Here is a 21,188-nt window from a genome sequence, read left to right as displayed (position 1 = left end):
ATCTCATATTGTGCTCCTCCTTCACAAGTTGCCATGCACTGCACTACCTCAAATAAGTAACGCTTCACCAAAAGAGAAGACTATTGTCACTTATTCTTGGTGGGCACCACCACCACCCAGATAGCACAGTTTCAAGGCTTGTTGGCACTTCATCGGTGGGTGGGCAGGCACCCTGGTATTGCAGACATGACAATCCAGTTGTGAAGATAATCACACAATATGAGAGATGCCAGAAGGTGTACATAGTAATGTTAAAAATTAAGATTGATGCAATAAAGCATCATATGTTTAAGTAAGAGTGTAAATATTCTATATAATATTGGTGTAAATACACCATAGAAAACTCTTAAACGAAAAAACTACGTTTGTAGTTTGAAGGGGCATCATTTTATCTGTATCTCATATTGTGCTCCTCCTTCACACAACAAGTTGCCATGTATATTGCACTACCTCGAATAAGTAACGCTTCACCAAAAGAGAAGACTATTGTTACTTATTCTCGGTGGGCACCACCACACAGACGGCACCGTTTCAAGGCTTGTTGGGTGCCTGACCACCCACCGATGAAGGGCCAACAAGCTTTGAAACGGTGCCGTCTGGGTGGTAGTGCCCACTGAGAATAAGTAACAATAGTCTTCTCTTTTGGTGAAGCGTTACTTATTCGAGATAGTCAATACATGGCAACTCGTTGTGAAGGAAGAGCACAATATGAGATACAGATAAATTGATGCCCCTTCAAACTACAAATATAGTTTTTTTGTTTAAGAGTTTTCTATGGTGTATTTACACCAATATTATATATTCAATAGTAAGAAAAAGTGCTGTATGAAGTAATGAAATTTTTGGATATGGCATACACATGGTAAGAATATATCCAGATTCTTGACATAATGTGGCCTTGACAATGCCCCCCGCATACACACTGCTCGGACTCCTTCCAGTCACTATCTGGCAGAGTGGAGGTAGCGAGATTATACACTAGCTGATCTGGAAGCCTCCTAGAGAGTACCTAAAAAATAACACATTTTGACTACAAATCTGAAGGAAACTTAACATACCAGATTAACGGTAAACATCCAACTGAATTGGAAGAGTTGGCAGTAAATGCTTTTGATTACATTGAAAAATAAATGTCAGTTTCTTATTTCTTCTTTTCTTGCTTTGTAACTTACTTATTGGCTCCCTCGTAGTATTATTCATAGCATATAATTTTTTGAAATGAGCCGTTCACACATTGTTTCATGTTTTGTGTTTGTTTCATAATATGTATATTAGTATTTTTAATAGGTCATGCAGTATAAATAGAAAACTATGCACATCCTTTAATCTTACCATAATTATCTTATGCAATACATTTTACTATTGTAATATCAGAGAACTTAAGGTTTCAGCAGATTTCTCCATACAGTCTTCACAGACACATTATTTATATTCTTTATTCAAAGATCGTCCAATAAGAAGCCTTCTTATTTCACTTGTTCCTGCTCCAATTTCATATAATTTGGCATCCCGGAGAAGCCTACCTGTTGCATAATCATTAATATATCCATTTCCACCTGAGAGAGAGAGAGAGAAAAAAAAGGCATAACTGTACTCAGGGTAACAGGAATATTTAAAATCTTTAGGTATTTAAATTAATAACAAAATATCCCAAACAGTTTTACTGTTTTTTATTATTTTAAATAATAAAAAAACAGCAAAACCTAACCTGTCTGAATATGAAGGACAATTCTTAAGTATGTTTCTTTTGAAAGCTCAGGGACAAATGAGCTGAAAACATCTAGTCAACATAGCTTATTAAACAAGTCACTTCACTTTGGTACAATGGTAGCATAAAGCATGTTGCAGGTTCCAACTGTGACATTCGGGGAAATATAATAAATCAACCCATATAAAACGAGTGCAAAAAAAGACATTAGCATCATAAAATAAAATACGCAAAACAAACAGAATTATGAATAAAATACTATCCTTAAAGCTGACGAAGCTTTTTTGACTGGAGCGTTGAGTTCACAGGTAGTATAGAAACAAGTGCACGGTATTTAAAAGGAGAACAGATCAGCTACTTCCCTGATACATTCATATAAATGACCAGAAGTCCAAAATGAGAAAGGAGCGGCGAACATTAATCAAATTTTTGTGGTTTCATTTTGAGGGTTTCGGCAATTATTAATTTTGTATAATTATGCTGAATGCTGAGGATTTTGGCTTCATTAAGAAGATAGGTCTGTCTTCAGTAATCATATGATATGCTAATTTGGACACGATAGAATATGAAGCTCAAACCAACACAGAATGCTGCTTCACCCTTTGTTCTAAAGTATGAGTATAATCCCTGATAAGAAGAATCATATTCCCTACATTAAATGTTATAGACCAGATCATTTGTTTATAGCAAATTATGGCCGGAACGTTTGTTTAAAACCGCATGTAACTTTCCAATTAAAGATACTTTTTTAAAAAGTTTCTTTCATTGGACGTACCACTGTTCTATGTATGGAAGTATATTTTTTTACAATACTGTTATTTGTAGGAATGCTATTTCATAAACGGTCTATTGCTTGGTCCTTTATTTTATTTAATAAATAAAGGGTAGCCATGGTTTAAGAATCTATTTACTAATATTTGTATATCATTACTTAAATCTAATTGAGAAGTAGAATATTTGTATGCATTGAGTTAAAAATCACAGATTTTTTTTTATATGTAAAGAGATCATAACTATCATAGTGTAAGAAGATCCCAGTGTTGATAGGTTTCGTATATATTTTGAAATGAATTAACTGATCAACTCGTGTTAGCATTAAATTTAAAAAAAATTAACGATTTGTTATTCGCATCTTTCTTTTCTAGTGTGAACTTAATCTTAGATGAATGTTGTTTAAAGTGTGTAAAATTTTTTGTACAGTAAAATTATCTACAATACATATGACATCATCAAGATATCTCTTATAATATGTAATGCATGGAAAAAAATATCATTAAGTACAGTAGTTCAATTTTTGTCCGATAAATTTAAGCTGTAAGTCTACTAAGGTTCAATCTCATCGACAAAATGAATATCTGCTTATAAACTTTATTTTGAAAGGAAATATAATTGCCTTCAATTAAAAGTTTTAATTAATTCAAATATTGTTTTTTTTTTTGGAAATTTGGCTCAATTTTTTAAACTCACGTCATTGTTTAATATCTCCCATACAATATCTAAAGTATATTCAACATGTACATTCGTATATAGTGAAGAAACATCAAGCAAAAAAAGCATATCATTATAATTTAATTGCACATCTTTCAAATTGTTAAATAAATGATCTTTTATTTTGATTTTTATACCAAACAGTAGTAGTAGTAATGGCAAATGATGAAAGAAAGCAAGCTAATACAGTATCAACAAAAGAAGAAAAAAAAAAACAGTTCGCTCATTCGTACCCTCCAAGAATTTCCAATAATCAACCACCTGCTGGCTGAAGGCATACTTCAGCACATCTATACTGAACAATTTTCCTCAACTTGAATTTATGCCCCTCATGTGTGTAGTCTTCAGCAAGTGGAAGAATACCATTAACATTCAGCTTACTCAATCCAGTCAAGGCCTTAAACAACTCAATCAGATCTCCTTGCATGCACCTGGTGTTGAGATGCTGCAATTTGCAGAACTAAAGCCTTTCTAGGTAAGAGCACCCTTTTGTTCCCTTCACCAATCTGGTTGCATTTTGCTGCACCCATTCCAGCAGATCCTTCCTAAAGCGAGGCCTCCAGACCAGTATACAGTACTCGAGATGCAGCCCAACCATGGTGTTATACAAAGGGATAATAATATCCTGCTAGAAAAGTTTCTGTATATCACTGACAAGATCCTATGAACTGTCCTGGCAGCATGTCTGTACTGCACAATTATCCTCAGGTCTCTTTCATTCTCCACTACCCGAGTGTATTACCACACAGTTGATAAGTTACTCCGGAGTTACTGCTACCCATGTACGCTACCTTGTATTTGTAAATGTTAAACTTCAACTGCTATTTCTCAGCCCATCGACCCAATTTTAATAAATCTTGTTGCAATTTTCCAATTTTAATAAATCAGCTCATCCCAATGACTGTCGTTAACCACTCTGCAAACCTTTGTATCCTCTGCAAACTTAGACATTAAGCCCTAATATACCTTCATCAATATCATTGATATATAATGAAAACAACAATGGACCCAGCACTGAACTCTGGGAACTCCACTAATAACATTAGTCCATGAAGATCAATGCCCATTCAGTGTTCTCCCCAGGACCTATCAAATGGGTGCACCGCCCGGTGAATTTAACTGACCACCCAGCTAAAATTTAAGAGATTTTTGCAGTACCGTATGGTACTGCTCACCGATCTCGATCAATATTAATTTGAACATACTATGCGATCGAAATCAATGCAACAGGGGCATATAATGTTAAATTATGCAATTCATTTTTGTTCTGGATCACTTAAGTCACATTTATAAATAACAGAAAATTTTATAATATTGCAAAGTATTACACTTCCCCACCCAGCTGGGAAAATTTTCTGGGGCGAACACTGCTATTGATAACCACTCTCGCCATGATGATGTGCAAAATTGAAACGAATGCAGTGACACATCATATAAGCAAAGTGAATGGCCGTTGTTTTTTGTGGTCATAATTACATAAAATGCATATATGATTTACATTTTTGCTGTTTTCGAGTTAAGAGTTTTTGTGCAATTAAAAGGTAGAAAATCAAAGAAAACACTTCTGTTTATGTATACAGAGTTTCAATTTTGTAAATTGAGTAGGAATTACAGAAATGATCTGGTTTTTTTTTTGAGGGGGGCAATTTTCAAGTTACGATTAAAAATTAAGGCTTAGAGGACCGGACCAAAACTGGGTTAAATTCCTCATTGGTACACTGTGATCGCTACCATCCAATGGGTCTTTTACCTGCAGATTCTTAATGCATGAAGAATCACTGCTGGTAATCAGATCAAGAGTATTGTTTTCTCTTGTTGCCTCTCTCTCTCTCTCTAACATGCTGCTGTAGAAAACAGTCATCAAAGAAATCCACAAAAGGCTTGCTAAAGTGTGTGTAACCATTCCACAAATTCCAGTCAAAACTTTCAAAATTCATCTGGAAAATGAAAATCCCCCATTATGAGACATTCTGATTTGCTAGCTCACTCTATTTCCCTATACAGCTGTTCAGTATATCATCACAGTCATTAAGCCTATAACACATACCTACTCTCGATTTTGTTTTCCCAGTGCTTATATCACACCAAACTGACTCGAAAATAACTGGTTCATTATTAAATAAAGGCTTTCAACTGTAACAGTTTTCCTTTCATCCAGGAATACTGGGCCATTGTATTAATTATGCTGTCAGAGAAACACTTGAATCTCAATTCGTGAATACTTAACATAATACAATAAACTCTGTGAAATTCAGCACTTTACAGGCCAGAATTCTTTAAAATCTCATATTTTACAAAAAAAAATTTTAATTTTATAATCTGGAAATATTAAGAAAGCAATATGGCACTCTTATCAATAATCATATTTGTCTTTAATTAGCATCCATGCAAAAATGAGTGACTTTTTTTTTTTATACGATGCTTATAGGACTATCTTGTCCTTCACAATCTGTTTTTGTAGCCAGCAGGATTTAAACTGCATAGGTAATACAATGGTCTCAATTCTCACAGCAAAACAAACGACTTTGCAATGCCCTTGGTACTGCACTACTTTCAAATAGATGGCTAAAAGGTTAATTGGCCATTTATGTATAAGAAACTGCTATGACAGCTTGTTTCAGGACTAAATGGCTTCTCACCATGTAGCAGGTGGTCTCTAGTAATAACGTGCAGACAAAAAACACTGGATATTAGAATCAAGATAGCAGCCTAAACACATACCCATATAAAAATATAGATAATACAGACATCAAGTACTATAAAATAAAAAAATACAGCTGATGCTTAGAAATATATGATCTTATTTTTTTATTTTGTATTACATTCTACGGCAAAAACAGATTTAAAGAGCAACAACTGAGTAAAATTTTTAACCAATGCAAGAATGTTGCACGTTGGCAGCATTCTAAATGTATTTTCATTTGCCTTATGCTGTTGCCTTTCATTTTCATTCAAACCCTGCATTCTTACTATCCATGTGCACACTAAACATTCTCATTCCCCTTGGTTATAAGAGTTTTGTTTGTTTTTTTTTAATCAAAAAATTAAAATTTTATGATTTGTTAAATTAGAAATTCCATTTTATTAATTGATTTCATACGTTTAACCTATTCTTCATCACTTAATTTCTTGCACTGCATCTTTAATTTTCATCATTCTCTGCCGAGCTGGGCTACAAGTAGCAATCTATACAAAAGTCATCTGGTGTGTGGTATATGCAGAAAAGTGCTATAAATCTCTGTGTGACCCCAACTATCTTATGCAATAAGGAGAGGAAGAATAGACCCAAAGTATATCTGCCAGAAGCAAAAATTAGTTATATTGTAGAATGGTCATTGTCTTTTAAGAGGACAAAGGTGATAGTGATGTACTCATTGATACTAATGATATTAAGCAGAAGAAAACTGTGGCTTTACTTAACAGGTATGAGGTGATGTCAAGAAAAGCCACAAACTAATAGCTGAATAGAATAGTGTCTAGAATTTTACTAAGCCACGATAGGAGGGAGTTTATGGTGAGACCCCAATCAATCAGTTTGGTCCTGGAGAGACTGTGCAAGGCTCTAGGAAGAATTTGTCGTAGTATAGTTTCTGCTTGTTAAGAGAAGGGACTGTTTTTATAGAGAATATACTCAAATAGAAAGTAATCAAGAATATATGCTGACTACTAATGTCCTCAGTAGTCAGCACACTAAACATAAAATTGCTAGTTTGGAGGGATATCCAGAGACTGATAGTTTGATGACAGCCATAAGCAGAGATGGAACTGATCCTTGTATTGCTTCCACTCAGATATGCACTAGCGTGTGAAGCAGGGGGTGGGAGTTACATTAGACTAACAATTACTGTATGTGGGCTGTATTACAGAGATACCAAGAACACGAACAAGCACACATATACTCACTCATAAAGAAATGCTAGGAGCACATAAAACCTCAGTAATTCAGACTAAAACAGAGTGAAGGGGTAGTCTGAATTAATGATTAGTACAAATTACAGAATATAATTAATATAAAAATTTTCAAGTCATATGATAAACTTCAAAATGGCATCCTTTAGTTTCAATGCTATAGGCAATGCTTTTGGCACAAAGTTTGCTGGATTAGATATGGTCTTTTAAATAGCACCAGAGGGAAAAAACATCTGCAGGGGTTAGAACTGACAGCTACAATGCCCAATCCAGTTGTCTGGTAATATTTAAAACAGAATATAATCATCCCAAGGGCATGCAGGAATATGAAAAAAGATGTCTCTTCATTACAGTCCAGTTCAAAATCCAAGATTCTGAACATTGATGAACATTAGTCTGAAGTAACGTTACCATTGGAGAAAAAAAAAAAATGGTCCAACAATCCCTTCAAAACAAATTCTGTTCCACACAACAACATCTGGAGAGTTTAATTCATTTTCAATTTGGTTGCTAGGGTTCTCAGTACCCCAATAAACACAATTGTGTCAGTTAACATTTCCAATAATCTTTAAAACTGCCTCATCAGTTCAAAAGACATAACTAAGCAAATTTTCATTACTTTTTCATAACTAGAGAAACTTTCTTGCATATTACATTCTCCTATCTGCATCATCCTCATGAAGTGAGTGATGCAATTTTGAAATGTGAATCTTTTAAAATTATTACTGAATTGAAGTGTTGGATATTTTTGAGCTATTTCTGTTAGAAGGCTTGAAAGCCTTCTAATAGATTTTTGGAGGGCTTCAAACAAGAGCATATAACAATATCATTTCTTCAAGATGAACATTATTAGCATTAGTAAAGGCATATGATGCAAGAAAGCAAGCTTATACAGTATCAGCCAAAAAAAAAAACACCCCTCATTTCACCCATCCACTCGCTCCAAATGTTTGTCTAGTTCTGCCTTGAATTTACTTCAGCTAACTTCTACAACGACAGATGGAAGTTTGTTCCCGCAATCAACCACCCGCTGGCTAAAGGCAAACTTCCGCACATCTATCCTACAACTGTCTTTCCTCAATTTGAATTTATGCCCTCTTCCACTTCTAGGGAATTTAGCAACACCTTGGAGGGGATATAGGGATGAGGTGGGTAGTTTTTTTTTTTTTTTTATTAGTATTATTAGTACTAGTAGTACCATGCATGGGTGGAATCTGCAATAATTCCCTAATTGTTCTTATCATTCATTTTTTTTTTTTTTCCTTCATTTACTGAGTAAAGTGGCCCCTAGCCAAAAAAAATCTGGCAAATCCGCCATACATATAGAAATGGTATAGTACATTATACAATTATTAACAATACAATTTCACATTCACGTTACAAATCAACTATACTGTACAATGGTCATCCTCTCAGCTACAGCACAACAACCTGGTCAAGTAGGCTACAGCAGAAACCGATGAAAGGACACTGTCCACAGATGAGCACAAGCATCACATCCTAGAGACTGATCACTGCCCGTAATCTCTAAAAGACAAATAGTTAAATAAACAGACATCTACCAGCAGTCAGAGAGCTCAACAGAAGTTACTCATAATAACCAGCAAAACCAAGCTGGAAGAAGGTTTTATTGCAAGATAAAATCCAAGAAAAATATCAACTAAGGCTTCTTGCCAACTATGTGGCAGGAGCAGAAGTGGACACCCACCGATTAAGGAAACAGAATACCAACATCCTGTCCACCTCTGCAAAGAATTTACTCCGTTCCTATATAAAAAATAGCATACTGTTCCATGTAAAGAAGAGGGCGCAGTCCACTAATTCATCCATTATTCAACCTTAACTCTTCCAACTGCAAAAGTATATTCTTTCTCACAAAAACTGAATTTGAAAAATTTTGATAAGCAATAAAATTTTTCCTTGTTTTAATAAGTACTGGTTCAATCCCATCCACCAGACAAGTTACATTATCAACATTATTCAGTAAATCAAAATGCAAATCAGCATATTCCAAACAATTAAACACATGTTCCTATGTTTCCAGATCACCACACGTACAGTTGCATCTTGCTATGATTCCAAGACTATTCAGTTTAGCAAAAAATTATCCGTGACCTGTTAGTAAGAATGTGCAATGTAGATTTGGTACTAACCAGATCGGTTTAATATAATTCACACCATTAACACAAGGGAAAAATTTGAATGTTATTCCAACTTTTTCCGAACAATTCCATCTGTTTTGCCATTTTTGTAAAAGGAGCTCCCAAATCCTCTTTTTGTTTCTCAAGTCATTTAAAGTGTTAATTTTGACGCCCAGCAACTCAGATTTTATACCTCTTCTCAAATAAAGGATAGGCTTCTAAACACTGACTGGAAATCAAGTGGCATTTTGCCAGCTAACAACTTACAAAGCTTCTGTGGAAACCATTCTGCAGGGCATAACCACGTTGAGTAACATAACTCAATGTACAGAATAGAGCTTTCTGGCATTGATTACTCTGATTGCATAGCCAACCCAGATTAATGCACCATACATAACAATTAGCAGAAAAATATAATCATAAATCAAATGGAGTGCTTTCCCCTTTATCCCCCATTCCACCTGCATTATTCTTGTGATCATTGCAATAAATTTCTTCACCTTCTCTGCTTTATATAGTTAATATGCAAGATAAAGTTCAAGCCACTAGCAATACATATTCCCAAGTATTTATTAGTGTCTGCTGTAAGGAAATACCATTCAACCTTACAAGCAGAGGTCTACTAAGAGCCAATTTACCCTTCAACATCATGATTTTAGTTTTGGATGTAGAGATTGTCAACCTATGTAAATTACACCATTTGCATAATTCTTTCAATATGCAATCAGACCTCATTTCAAGCTCCTTTCCAGAGTTTCCGTGCACAAATATTACCATATCATCTGCATAAGCTATTGTGTGATTGTGTGTGAGTGGTCAAATTCTCTTTTGAGCCAATCTTCCAAAACCAAATTCCACATTAAAGGACCAAAAACAGATCCCTGAGGACAGCCTCGAGTCACATGTGTGTAATTGATCCAAAATTCAACTTAACTGTTATTGTGCAATCACTAAAATAATCTTTAATTATAGAGAAAATATTAAAAGAACATTTAGCCATATGCAATGTAATCGGTACACTGTCCTAACTAATGGAATCAAAGGCACCAAAGTCTACAAAAATTCTCAAGGTATATTTATAATTCAATTCCCGAACATTGCGAACGAAAGAGTGAAGCGCATCCTCAGTACCAACACCAGGAGTGAAACCATATTGTTTGTTAGAAACGCCAATATTACTTCTTTGGTAGATAGCAATCCACATGGCTAAAAGCTTCTCATAAACTTTACCAAGACTAGGAAGCACTGCAATAGGTCCGTTCTTATCGGTGTATATGTGTATGTGAGTACTCCCACACACAAAAAATGTGTGTACTGTACATATATATATACTGTCCAAAGGGTTAATTACACTAGCCAACAAAAAAAAATATTTTTTTCATACCTCCACAATGAAAATATGTGATTCTGTAGGAAATAAATGCATTGATTCCAAAAATCATCATAAAAAGTCTATCAAGTGTACATCAAAAGATGTAGCTGTTATTTGGTTTTTAGGAGCATTAGCAACTAAGGCCATATTGCTCCGGGGATATGCAGTGGTCATTCCCTGACCTTTCCGCATCCTCCGTATTTGGTGGGCACGGGCTCAAACCCCAGTCTAATCAAGAAGCGTGTGCTACGCACTGCTGCTCCTGGCTACGGAGGCACCTAAAAGATGTAGCAACATTTAATGTTAAAATGAAGGGAGGGATATATACTATAATTCAAGTTCGTAATACAAGTGTAAAAAAATATTATATGTTCTCTATAACTCCTAACTTTGGAAAAAATATCATAAATCATAGCGAAATAGTTATATTTCAATAATATATATCAGCATACCTGTAATTGTCCTTAAAAATGTTTGCTACTAAGGGATTTTCTCTTGTATTCCTGCTACTCTCCCTCACAAGGAACCAGCAGTAATCCCCCATCATTACAGGATCCCAGCGACCCTGGTACCGCTTTTCCATCATGGAAATACCTTGTTCATCACTCATATCTACCAGATTTTCGGGGGAAAATTCGAGATGGTAATGAAAAAAATGAATTTTCAACGACATTAGACAGCCCATGTTTTTGTAGCACTCAAGTAAATTATACACCAACATTTCATAGTTTTCTTCTTTCCCAAAAATCTATGCACTACTGACTTAAATGATTGCCAAAGATAGTTCTTCTTTTTTTTTTTTTTTTTTTTGTTAGTTGTTGGCGCATCAGCTTCTATGGCCATATTGCACCTCCCAAAGTTTTTGCATTTTACTGTGATCCAAGCCCAAGGCGGGAATTGAACCCGCGACCTTTGGGTTGCTAGGCAGGCACTTTACCTACCTGGCTAGCCCGGTCGGCTGCCAAAGATAGTTCTCATCAAACCATAGGGACTGCAAAAGGTAATGCTTTGAGTTTGCATGTAAACACTTTCTAAGGTTTGTCATACAGTAATAAATCACTTGTGAGGTGCCCAAGGTTTGTCTTGATCACCAATTTTACATCAGAAATAAAAAGAATATGAAAGTTCTGCAATGTCATAGATATTTTTCCTTTAAGTCTTTGGGGTAAACTGTCCACAAACATAACAAAAATTGTCTGGATGAATGATACACTTATGTGTCTGCTTGTTCACTGTAGCACTAAATGAATTTCTGAATATATAAATTCAGTTTTAAACACTACAATATAAAAACAACACAAATTCAATTTTTATCACTACTCAGTGCACAGATGTGGTAACCTACTAGTTCTACTCTGTGAAAACACTGAAAGGAAAAATATTTGTGAATCAGCACGTAGAGCCGGAAATTATTTTACTGTACCAGAAGGGTTGCCGGCCGCACCCTCCTACTCTTGAGGAGCTTTTCATGTTTAGAGGATAGATTTACAACCCTGAGAAAACGTCATGATCAGCTGATGGGATTCTTCCTTTTGCTCAGATTACAAACCCGAGGGGGCATAAACTGAAACTGAGGAAAGACAGTTGTCAAATATTTGCCTTTAGCCAGTGGGTGGTTGATTGCTGGAACAAACATCCATCTGTTGTTGTAGAAGTTGATAGACTTAAATAAATTCAAGGAAGAAATGGACAAACCTTTGTAGCAAATGGTTGGGTGAAATGAAAGTTTTTTTTTTTGGCTGATGCTGTATAAGCTTGCTTTCTTGCACCATATGCCTCTACTAATGCTAATGCTTCAAAGATGATGGACAGTTGGAATGTTTAAGCCATTCTCTTTGAATGATTGTCACACCTGAATATTTATAATAAAATTTTAAAAGAATTCTATCCAGAAGAGTTACCTCAACAATACAAAACTTTGCTTTTTCCAACATATATTTTTGTTTAACAAATATCCTGATTTGTGACTTACCCTATATCTGAAAGAGAGGTATTTCTGTCTGTTCTTAATAATATGATAAATTATTTTAGATGCATAAATCCATAATTTTCATATATATTCTTCAAATTTTTGTTATCCATAATACACAACTTATTAATACATAATTTAATTTCCATGAATTATCCTCCTTCACTTTTACAGGTTAAAAAAAAAAATGAATCGAAAAACTTTTAATGTAAAAAGGATATTGCCACTAAACTGGCTGAATGGTCCATCATCCCAAAAACAAATTTTAATTATTTATCTTATGTGTTCACAATGATCAATGCTTAACTGAATTTCTATTAAAGGATAACATATTTCCTTTCTCTTGATTTTCTAACCAAGTATCAATTTTGTTTACATACCACAATACTAAACACAAATGAAATGCAGTTTAAATCATAAGAAATTTATAAATTATAACTGCTTATTTTGCACTTATATTAATGGACCACATATTTTGTGGAAAGTTTTGTATATCTGAAAACTTGTGATGTGTGGGATACCGCACCCACACACATATAGTAAATATACTGATGATAAATTTTGAAGAATATATGTGAAAATTATGATGTCAAATTTCGAAGCATATACAACATTAGTATATCATCACAGTTGATAGTAATTTCCAAAATTTGTTTTCAACTATATTCAAAAGCCCCTAAATGCATCTCACCTAGACATTGAATAGCATCCAAAGCCATCTGTGTTGCTTTTTCAGCACAGTACAAAATTACCCCAGCGCAATCCTAAAAGGAAAAAATAAATAAATATAAAAAGGATTAAATTTTCTCTCCAAGGAAAAAAATAATATAAATATAAAATATAAATATAAATATTAAAAATAAATATAAAAGGGTTAAATTTTCTAAGTATCAAAGAATCATTTTTAAAACAGAAAAAACTGTTTTTGCAACTTCTAAGAACAATGAGAAAAATTTGAAGAACACTCATCTTTTGTTGTGCTTATCTGAGTATCCATATTATCTTCAGTCTTACAAAACACGAACTTTCACACTCTAATTTCTTCATTAAACATATGATGAAGTAAGTAATACACTACATTCTTTTAGATGCGTGAACTGTCTTTATTACATTAATGGGTCTGGTCTTTTACTTTACTCTTATAATTCCTTCCACCATTTATCTCCTGACTCAATGGAAATACTTGGTTGCAGTTTTTATATTTCTGATACTGAAAATCCTTTTACCCTGAACCCATTTTTCAATTTATGTGTATAATACAGCCCAATGGTGAAGACAGATTTTTATTCTTACTGGTGTGCTACCAAATTTTTCAACATATACTTTCACAATAATGTTGTCATTATTCTTTTTGTCGAGTTTTAGGTGCATCAGATCTGCCTGAGATAACAACAGCATTGATTGAAGAGCACTAGAAATCTAGTGCTCTTCAATCAATGCTTCAAATCTAGAAAAGTCTTTAACAGGAATGGAACCCAGACTTCTCCAAACAAGTGAAAAGTGGTAAATAACTATATATTGTCATGTAGGACTAATGCTATCACAGTTGCAATTGATTGCTATTAATTTTTTAATAGCAATATAAATAAAAGTAAACTCAGGGTTCAATAATAATAATCTTATTATTAATAATAATCTTATTATTATTAATAATAATAATAATAATAATAATAATAATACAGGTGACCCCCGCTTAATGCTGATCATTCGTTCCGGAAAAACAGAGCGCTAAGTGAATCCGCGCTAAGCGAGCGCCGTTTTCCCATAAGGTAACATATGTATTTGTGAGTTGCGGTCGGTGCCATAGGATATTTCCTAATCAATAATAAACGGTAGTGAAAAGAAGCACAAATGTCGGTAAAAATATTTAATATTCAAATATTCGTACATATAAAATATTCTGCATACATACGTATATAATATGGTAACTACTTACGTATCAAAAGTAAACTTAAAATTCCAATTAAAATAATGAATTTAATTTAATTTATGAATTTAATCATGAAAAATGTGTGGATTTTGAGTTGAACTTTGGCCCTCTACCTAATAAACTAAAAGGGGTATTAATTTTAAATCCCCCGCAGCGTTACCACCCAACAATAAAGTCAACCGATTCTTCACCTCTTTGAAACCAGGCATGTTTTTTCTTCTTTCAATATTAAACTTCTTTTAGGCATTCGTTTCCACAAAAGTCCTGCTTCATCTATGTTAAAAATTTGTTGAGAAGTATAACACATAATAACCCCTCTACAATAATTTTAAAAGTTCTTTTTTGAAAGTTTCGGCTCCTTTCTGATCTGCACTAGCGGCTTCTCCCTGGATTTTAAATCTATTCTACCAGCCCTTAGCAGTTTTAAATGGTTCCACTTTTTTTTTTTTTAGGCGTGTTTTCTTCAGATCATCATATTGGCTAATCTCTTTTTCTCTCTCTCTCTCTCTCTTTTTTTTTTTTTTTTTTTTAATATTTAACTTAACTGAATTCTGCATTGGAATATTATCTTCAATAAAATTAGTCTTTCCATTTCAATCCTAATAGCCGGCCTAGCCCTAGTTGCTTCCAGTGGAACAGCTATCTTTCCCGCTGTTAAAATTAATTCTTTATTTTTTTATAATTGTTCTTACAGTTAAACTTGCAAGTCCTAAATTATGGCACACATCCGCTTGTCGTTGACCGGAATCGATTCGCTTCAAAACGTCCAATTTAATTTTCAAATTCAGTCTTTTTCTTATATTTACAGTTTTCGTACTGCGCCCAGACGTTGCTTTTTTCATTCCTGTCGGTCATTATTAGCTCTTCAAAAATGTAACTGCATTGGTTGCAATAATTACAATACAATGTTCAAGTAAACTGACCATTACGCACGGTGTCTAATACTGTATTGAGTGATGACTAGACTTCGGATAAATGCATATAACGCAAATATTACAAGCAATATACTTGATAATTTTTTTAAAATGATGATTTCGGAACTACGTAACAAGTGATGTACTGCAATTAAATTAGCCTGCGAGAAAATTTCACTGAGCGTGGGAAAATTTTGTAAATCGGCGTGGGAAACGTTTTAATGCTGTTTTGCTATTCATTTTCAAACTATCGACTCCATCAAATGAAACGATTTTGTTAAATATGCCAAAAAATGCAATCTGTAAAAGAGCGTTATAATGACCTGTGACAGCGTTATAGTCAGATAGGGGTTATAATATAAGAACAGCGTTATAGCGAATCAGCGTAAAGCGAACCACGTTATAACGGGGGCCTGCTGTAATTAGCATGCTAGTTACAATGTTGGAGTGGTTACAATGCTGGACCACCAATGTGATGTTTGAATCCTGAAAAAAAAAAAAAAACACAAGGGGGGTAAAATCATGGAAGTCACATGATTGGACCTACATCCCCTAAGGCTGCAGTGATGGCAGAAGCAGAGAATGATGACATCTAGTGTTGCTCCCAATAACTACTTTGCATCTACCACTGGATGCAAAAGCCAAAGCTAAACAGGTCCACCTCCATAAGTGGATGAAGATGAAAAGTAGAAATATTGAATGTACCGCATCGAGTGTGGCACAGGATAAAGTCAACTCTATTCAGAACTTAGGCTGAAGGGTTGGCTCAATAAGTTGGAGACAGTCTCCCAAGGAAGACAGTGGAACAAGTGCTGCTGTACTATACCCATATGGTTAACACAAGGAAGGGCAATACTATCCAGCGCAATCAACTGGGAGTGCTTCCTGTACAACTGTGCCAATGACCACCCATGAAGGAAGAAAAAGCTGATGCATGGAGTGGAGCACAGAAATGAATACATTCATCATGAAAATATACTATAAATTAACAAAGCTAGAGACTGACATAACAATATACAAGATAAAACTACACACCAAATAGCTGGAATGGTTCCTGAATGTTCAGGTCACTGAACAGCAAATAGCAGACCAGACAATAGTAGTTGTTGTTATTTTGGTTTTTAGGAGCATTAGCAATGAAGGCCATATTGCTCCGGGGATACGCAGTGGTCATTCCCCAACCTTTCTGCATCGTCCGTATTTAGGGGGCACAGGCTCGAACCCCGTTCTAATCAAGAAGCATGTGCTATGCACTGCTGCTTCTGCCCACCTGGCTATGGAGGTGCCAGACCAGACAGACCATCATCACAAAGAACCTGACAGCTCCTGCAATCTTGGAAAAAAATCAAGCAGGATGTGAGCAGCCAACTAGAAATAACAAAGAATACTGACAACTGAACAAGAAATGGATGAGGAACAGCAAGTACAAGAACTATAATCTGGAGTAACTGAAGTGGAAACAGACAAGGTTATGATATCCAGAATAAAAGAGTGGAAGAAGGCCATAGCAGAATTCGAAGGGATGGACCCACAAAAACTTACACTTTACCAAAGCAGAGGCCAAACAGAATCCTGTGGCAAGTCAGACTACTTCAATTGGCAAATAACACCAGATTACCTCAACAACATGGAAATAATACTAGATATCATCTGCACAGCCATTTACTGTGCTGCTGTAGCAGCCACCAGAATGAACAGAGGAGAAACTAGAAACCAACAGAAAACAAAATGCAAAGTCAAGGAACCACCAGCCTGGGAAAGAGGGCTACAGCAGAAGGCAGAAGTGTTAAGAGTGAAGATAGGCCAAGTGACCCAGTATGGGCCAATGGGGTAACAGAAGTAAAAAGCTGATCAGAAAAGTGAAGACCATCCTCAAAAAAAGACAACATCCACAGCAAACACGAGACCTATAAAGGTGTTGAGGCATTCTTTGAATACCTTGACATCTTTGAGAAGAAACTCCTTGCACTCAGTAAGAGACTTTGCCAATATAGGGAGTGTCCAGAGGGAAACAGACAACTGTATATTTGATGAAAACCAGAGAGCCTTCTACATGAACTTTGGACAAGAGATGGAGAGCAATGGATCCCCTGACCAGAAGGCACTCGAAGAATTCTGGTAACCTGTGAAGCAGCAAAGTTAGCCATAATGACCATGCCCCCTGGGTAGACCTAGAACAGAAGAAAACCAAGGATATACAAGAGATGACAGATTGAGAGATTCAGGAGGAAGAAATACGACAGTCGATCAGGAAGTTCCACATCTGGCAAACCTACTAACAGATAACATCCACACCCACTGGTAAAAGAAGTTCAGCTGCACACATAAACACACAGCAGAATAGTTCACCCAGATTACAAGGCATCCCGAAACAATCCCAGAGTCTCTGATTAAAGGACTCACCTATTTGAATACAATAGACAAAAAAAAAAAAAAAAAAAAAAAAAAAATCCAGCAAAGTAAAGACTGATTACCTCTCACAACAATATACAAGATCCTGACCAGCTGCATAACCAAGAGTATATCAAACCACTTGGAGAACCAGAACAAAGTGGCCAAGCAGCAGAAGGGATGTAAGCAACAAATGACCATTGATGTGGTAGCTATGGAGCAAGCCTACAAGAAGCACCACAACCTGTACATGGTTTACATCAACTACCACAAGGACTTCGACTCCATGCCTTATACTGGCTGACAGAGACACTAGAGATCTACAGTCAACTTGACACTGACACACTTCCTAGAAGAAACCATGGGGAAATGGAGGACCATCATCAAGGTCGATAACATCAGGACTAGACTGATCACCATCAGAAGGTAAATTTTTCAGGGAGATGCCCTGAGCCCACTACGATTCTATCTAGCACTCAACCCACTGTTCACCATACTCAATAACAGCAAGTACAGATATACCACAGAAAAAGGAGAAAAAATTGCACACCCTCTCACCTGATATACATGGATGACATCAAACTCTATGCTGCAACTGAAAATCAACTCTGACAGCTACTCCAGATCATTGAAGGGTTTAGCACTGACATCAGGATGCAATTTGTCCTAGACAAATACAAGACTCATAGATTGCATCAAGGAAATCCAATCGTCCAAAACTACCAGCTACTGGTGAACAGACTGAAGCCACAACAGAGGGAGAGACCCATCTGGGGACGATGCAGCCTCTATACAGCTAGAACAGAAGGAGATCAAGGCCTGAATGAAAAATATCATCACACACTGAGAAGCCTTCTAAAATCAAAGCTGAATGACACATACAACAGAAACAGACAGAAAGATAGGCTAAGACACTTCATGGTAGACATTGCAATGACCTCCTTTAAGACTACATAGATAAAAATGCCTTTCAACACATGGCTGATGAGTGGGAGGTTCTTCCCTGAGACTGAAGGATTCATGCTTGCCATCCAAGACCAGGTAATCAACACCAGGAACTAAATGATATATATATATATATATCATCAAGGATCCCAGAGTGAAAAATGACACAAGTTGACAATGCCATCTAGCCCCAGAAACAATCCAGCACATCATCACAGGATGCAAGGTTATCACCCAGATGGAGTACACTAATAGACAAGTGTCACCCTCGAACTTCTCTACTGTTCGTGGTGCTCTAGGGCATGGCCGTAAAGCTATAGCCAGACTAGGCATAACTAATACTTTTTGTTCTTAGTGTAGTTAAGACGTTTTTGGCTATCTTATTATATCTTAACATGTTCGCCTATTGTCTGGTGTCAATTTTCGCTCTTCTATTTTCGTCTAGTGGTATTATAGGGTAAAATCTCGTATGCCCTCAGAATAGAGGAGAAGTTCATTTCCCTTATACACCTTGCAGTTTGGATTTTAGCATTGCGATTAACATTAAGCAATTATGCAAATAATTTACTCGACGCCACAATAAATCATCTTTTAACACTAACTCTATTGCTTTCTGGTTGAATGAGAGGTTTTAGCAGAGAAAAGAGAAACATTACAAAATACCACAGATATACCACAAAACGTAACATGATTTGTTATAAGAAAGAACATACACACTTTCCATTAATATAGGCATAATATAGTTCATGCATGCAAAATATTCGAGTAATCTATAGACAAATTTATGTGTTTTACACTTAAAATACAAATTCTATGAATTATAAAGAAACCATTTTGTCATTGTTATGCTTACAAACGCTTTCATACTTGTATAATTACCAGCTTAAGATGATGCACTGGCCCAATCAGCGAGCGATTCTTGATTCTTCCATTGGTTAGGATGACTCTGGGCATTGTCTCATCGGAAGTCGACTTCTACCTCGGGTGAGGCTCTCCTTGTTGGAACTCGTGGTCTTCTCTACACCTTTTCTCACTCTTGACCTCTCCCTTAACTTCCTCTCTCACTCCCAAGGATCCGTTTTTATGTCCTAAGTTCTCCCAAACTGTTTATTCCACACTTTGCTCTCGTTGAGGAGATCCAAGTCTTAAGACACTCGGTCGGCACATGATGGAATTTTAGTCAAAGGGGTAACTAGTTATCCCCTCATCACGCCATGTATCAAGTATCCCTGCAACGCACATACCCACTCTTCCATATCTCCTTTTTGGCAAATGTAAAGCTATAGCATACATCTGTGCAGACCTTACATAGGCAGAGAGGTATTTCAGATATCTATTATTCACGTGAGAATCATGGTTTCTTACCCCCCCCCCCTCTCTTAGCCGTAGATTCACATTCTGATCTGAGTGGAACCTTCCGGTGTTTACAGAATCTAACCCTTTGAACCCATAAGTGCCGAACCAAAATAGCTGTTCCTGGCTAACAACTGTAGGCTTTCACAACACATCTGTATTATATAGTTATAGCGAACAAAATCACCATCTTCATTACAAAACACAGGCCCTTTTCTTAATGACATTTAATCCATTTTTACTTATTTAGATGAAACTATGTTATTAATAAATTGAAATTTTGAAGGATATCCAGGATGGCAAGGATATGGTAATTTCAGTTGTTTGTTTGTTGTTTGGTTTTTTTAGGAGCATTAGCAACTAAGGCCATATTGCTCCAGGAATATGCGGTGGTCATTCCCTGACCTTTCCAAATCCTCCGTATTTGGTGGTGATGGGATCGAACCCCGGTCTAATCAAGAAGCGTGTACTATGCACTGCTGCTCCTTCCCACCTGGCTATGGAGGCGGCTGGTAATTTCAGTCATTACTTCACAGTAATCAGGGGAAAAAGGGGGGGGGATTAACACAATAGCACAAGATGGTCCTTCAGGTTGTCACAGACATTCTCTCAGATATGCCAGACAAGCTGTATTTGCTATATGGAAGTCTAAAACGCTGATGGAACTGATATTCGGGTGACACTCAAGTCAAGTGGACCCAATTTCGGCGAAGTCCAGACGGTCTGTGACAGCCAAATCCTCTGCTTGCACCTTCACGATGGTGGGACTGTTAGTAATCCTGGGTATAACCTCCATGCACAAGTACATGGTGGGTGACCACCCAGGTGTGAACCAACATAAGCAGGGGTCGAGGTGTGGCGCCCACACCACATGGAGGAACGCCGCCCCTCTATGTTACCAGGCAGTACTAGGTGGTAGATGGCTCTCATCAACCAGTGAAATACCACCACTTTGCTTATTGGAGGCTTGAAGTGGTGGAACCCATGTTTAGTCTCTAGAGCTAAGTTCCGGTCAACCCTTCCCTATGATTGATGACTTTTGAGGTTATGATGAACGTCATGTCGAGA

The 21,188-nt window shown here is 36.1% G+C and overlaps 1 protein-coding gene across 1 annotated transcript in view; it reads right to left on the bottom strand.

The window, feature by feature from the left end:
• Nucleotides 1-1,298: 1,298 nt before the first annotated feature.
• The window catches only part of LOC150081659 (isovaleryl-CoA dehydrogenase, mitochondrial), a 116,867-nt gene continuing 96,977 nt past the window's right edge, over nucleotides 1,299-21,188 (bottom strand). Inside the window, exons 11-12 of the mRNA XM_090380580.1 lie at nucleotides 13,279-13,351; nucleotides 1,299-1,556 (exon numbers count right to left, since the gene is read on the bottom strand). Of these exons, the coding sequence (XP_090236706.1) occupies nucleotides 1,423-1,556; nucleotides 13,279-13,351 (207 nt within the window). The 3' untranslated portion in view covers nucleotides 1,299-1,422. The remainder of the gene's footprint in view (nucleotides 1,557-13,278; nucleotides 13,352-21,188) is intronic.

Source organism: Mastigoproctus giganteus, chromosome 8 (genome assembly GCF_048544385.1).
Source record: "Mastigoproctus giganteus isolate SK-2022 chromosome 8, ASM4854438v1, whole genome shotgun sequence".
NCBI lineage: Eukaryota > Metazoa > Arthropoda > Arachnida > Uropygi > Thelyphonidae > Mastigoproctus > Mastigoproctus giganteus.
The sequence above is the reverse complement of the archived record's forward strand: the minus strand, read 5'-3'. Positions and strand labels throughout refer to the sequence as shown.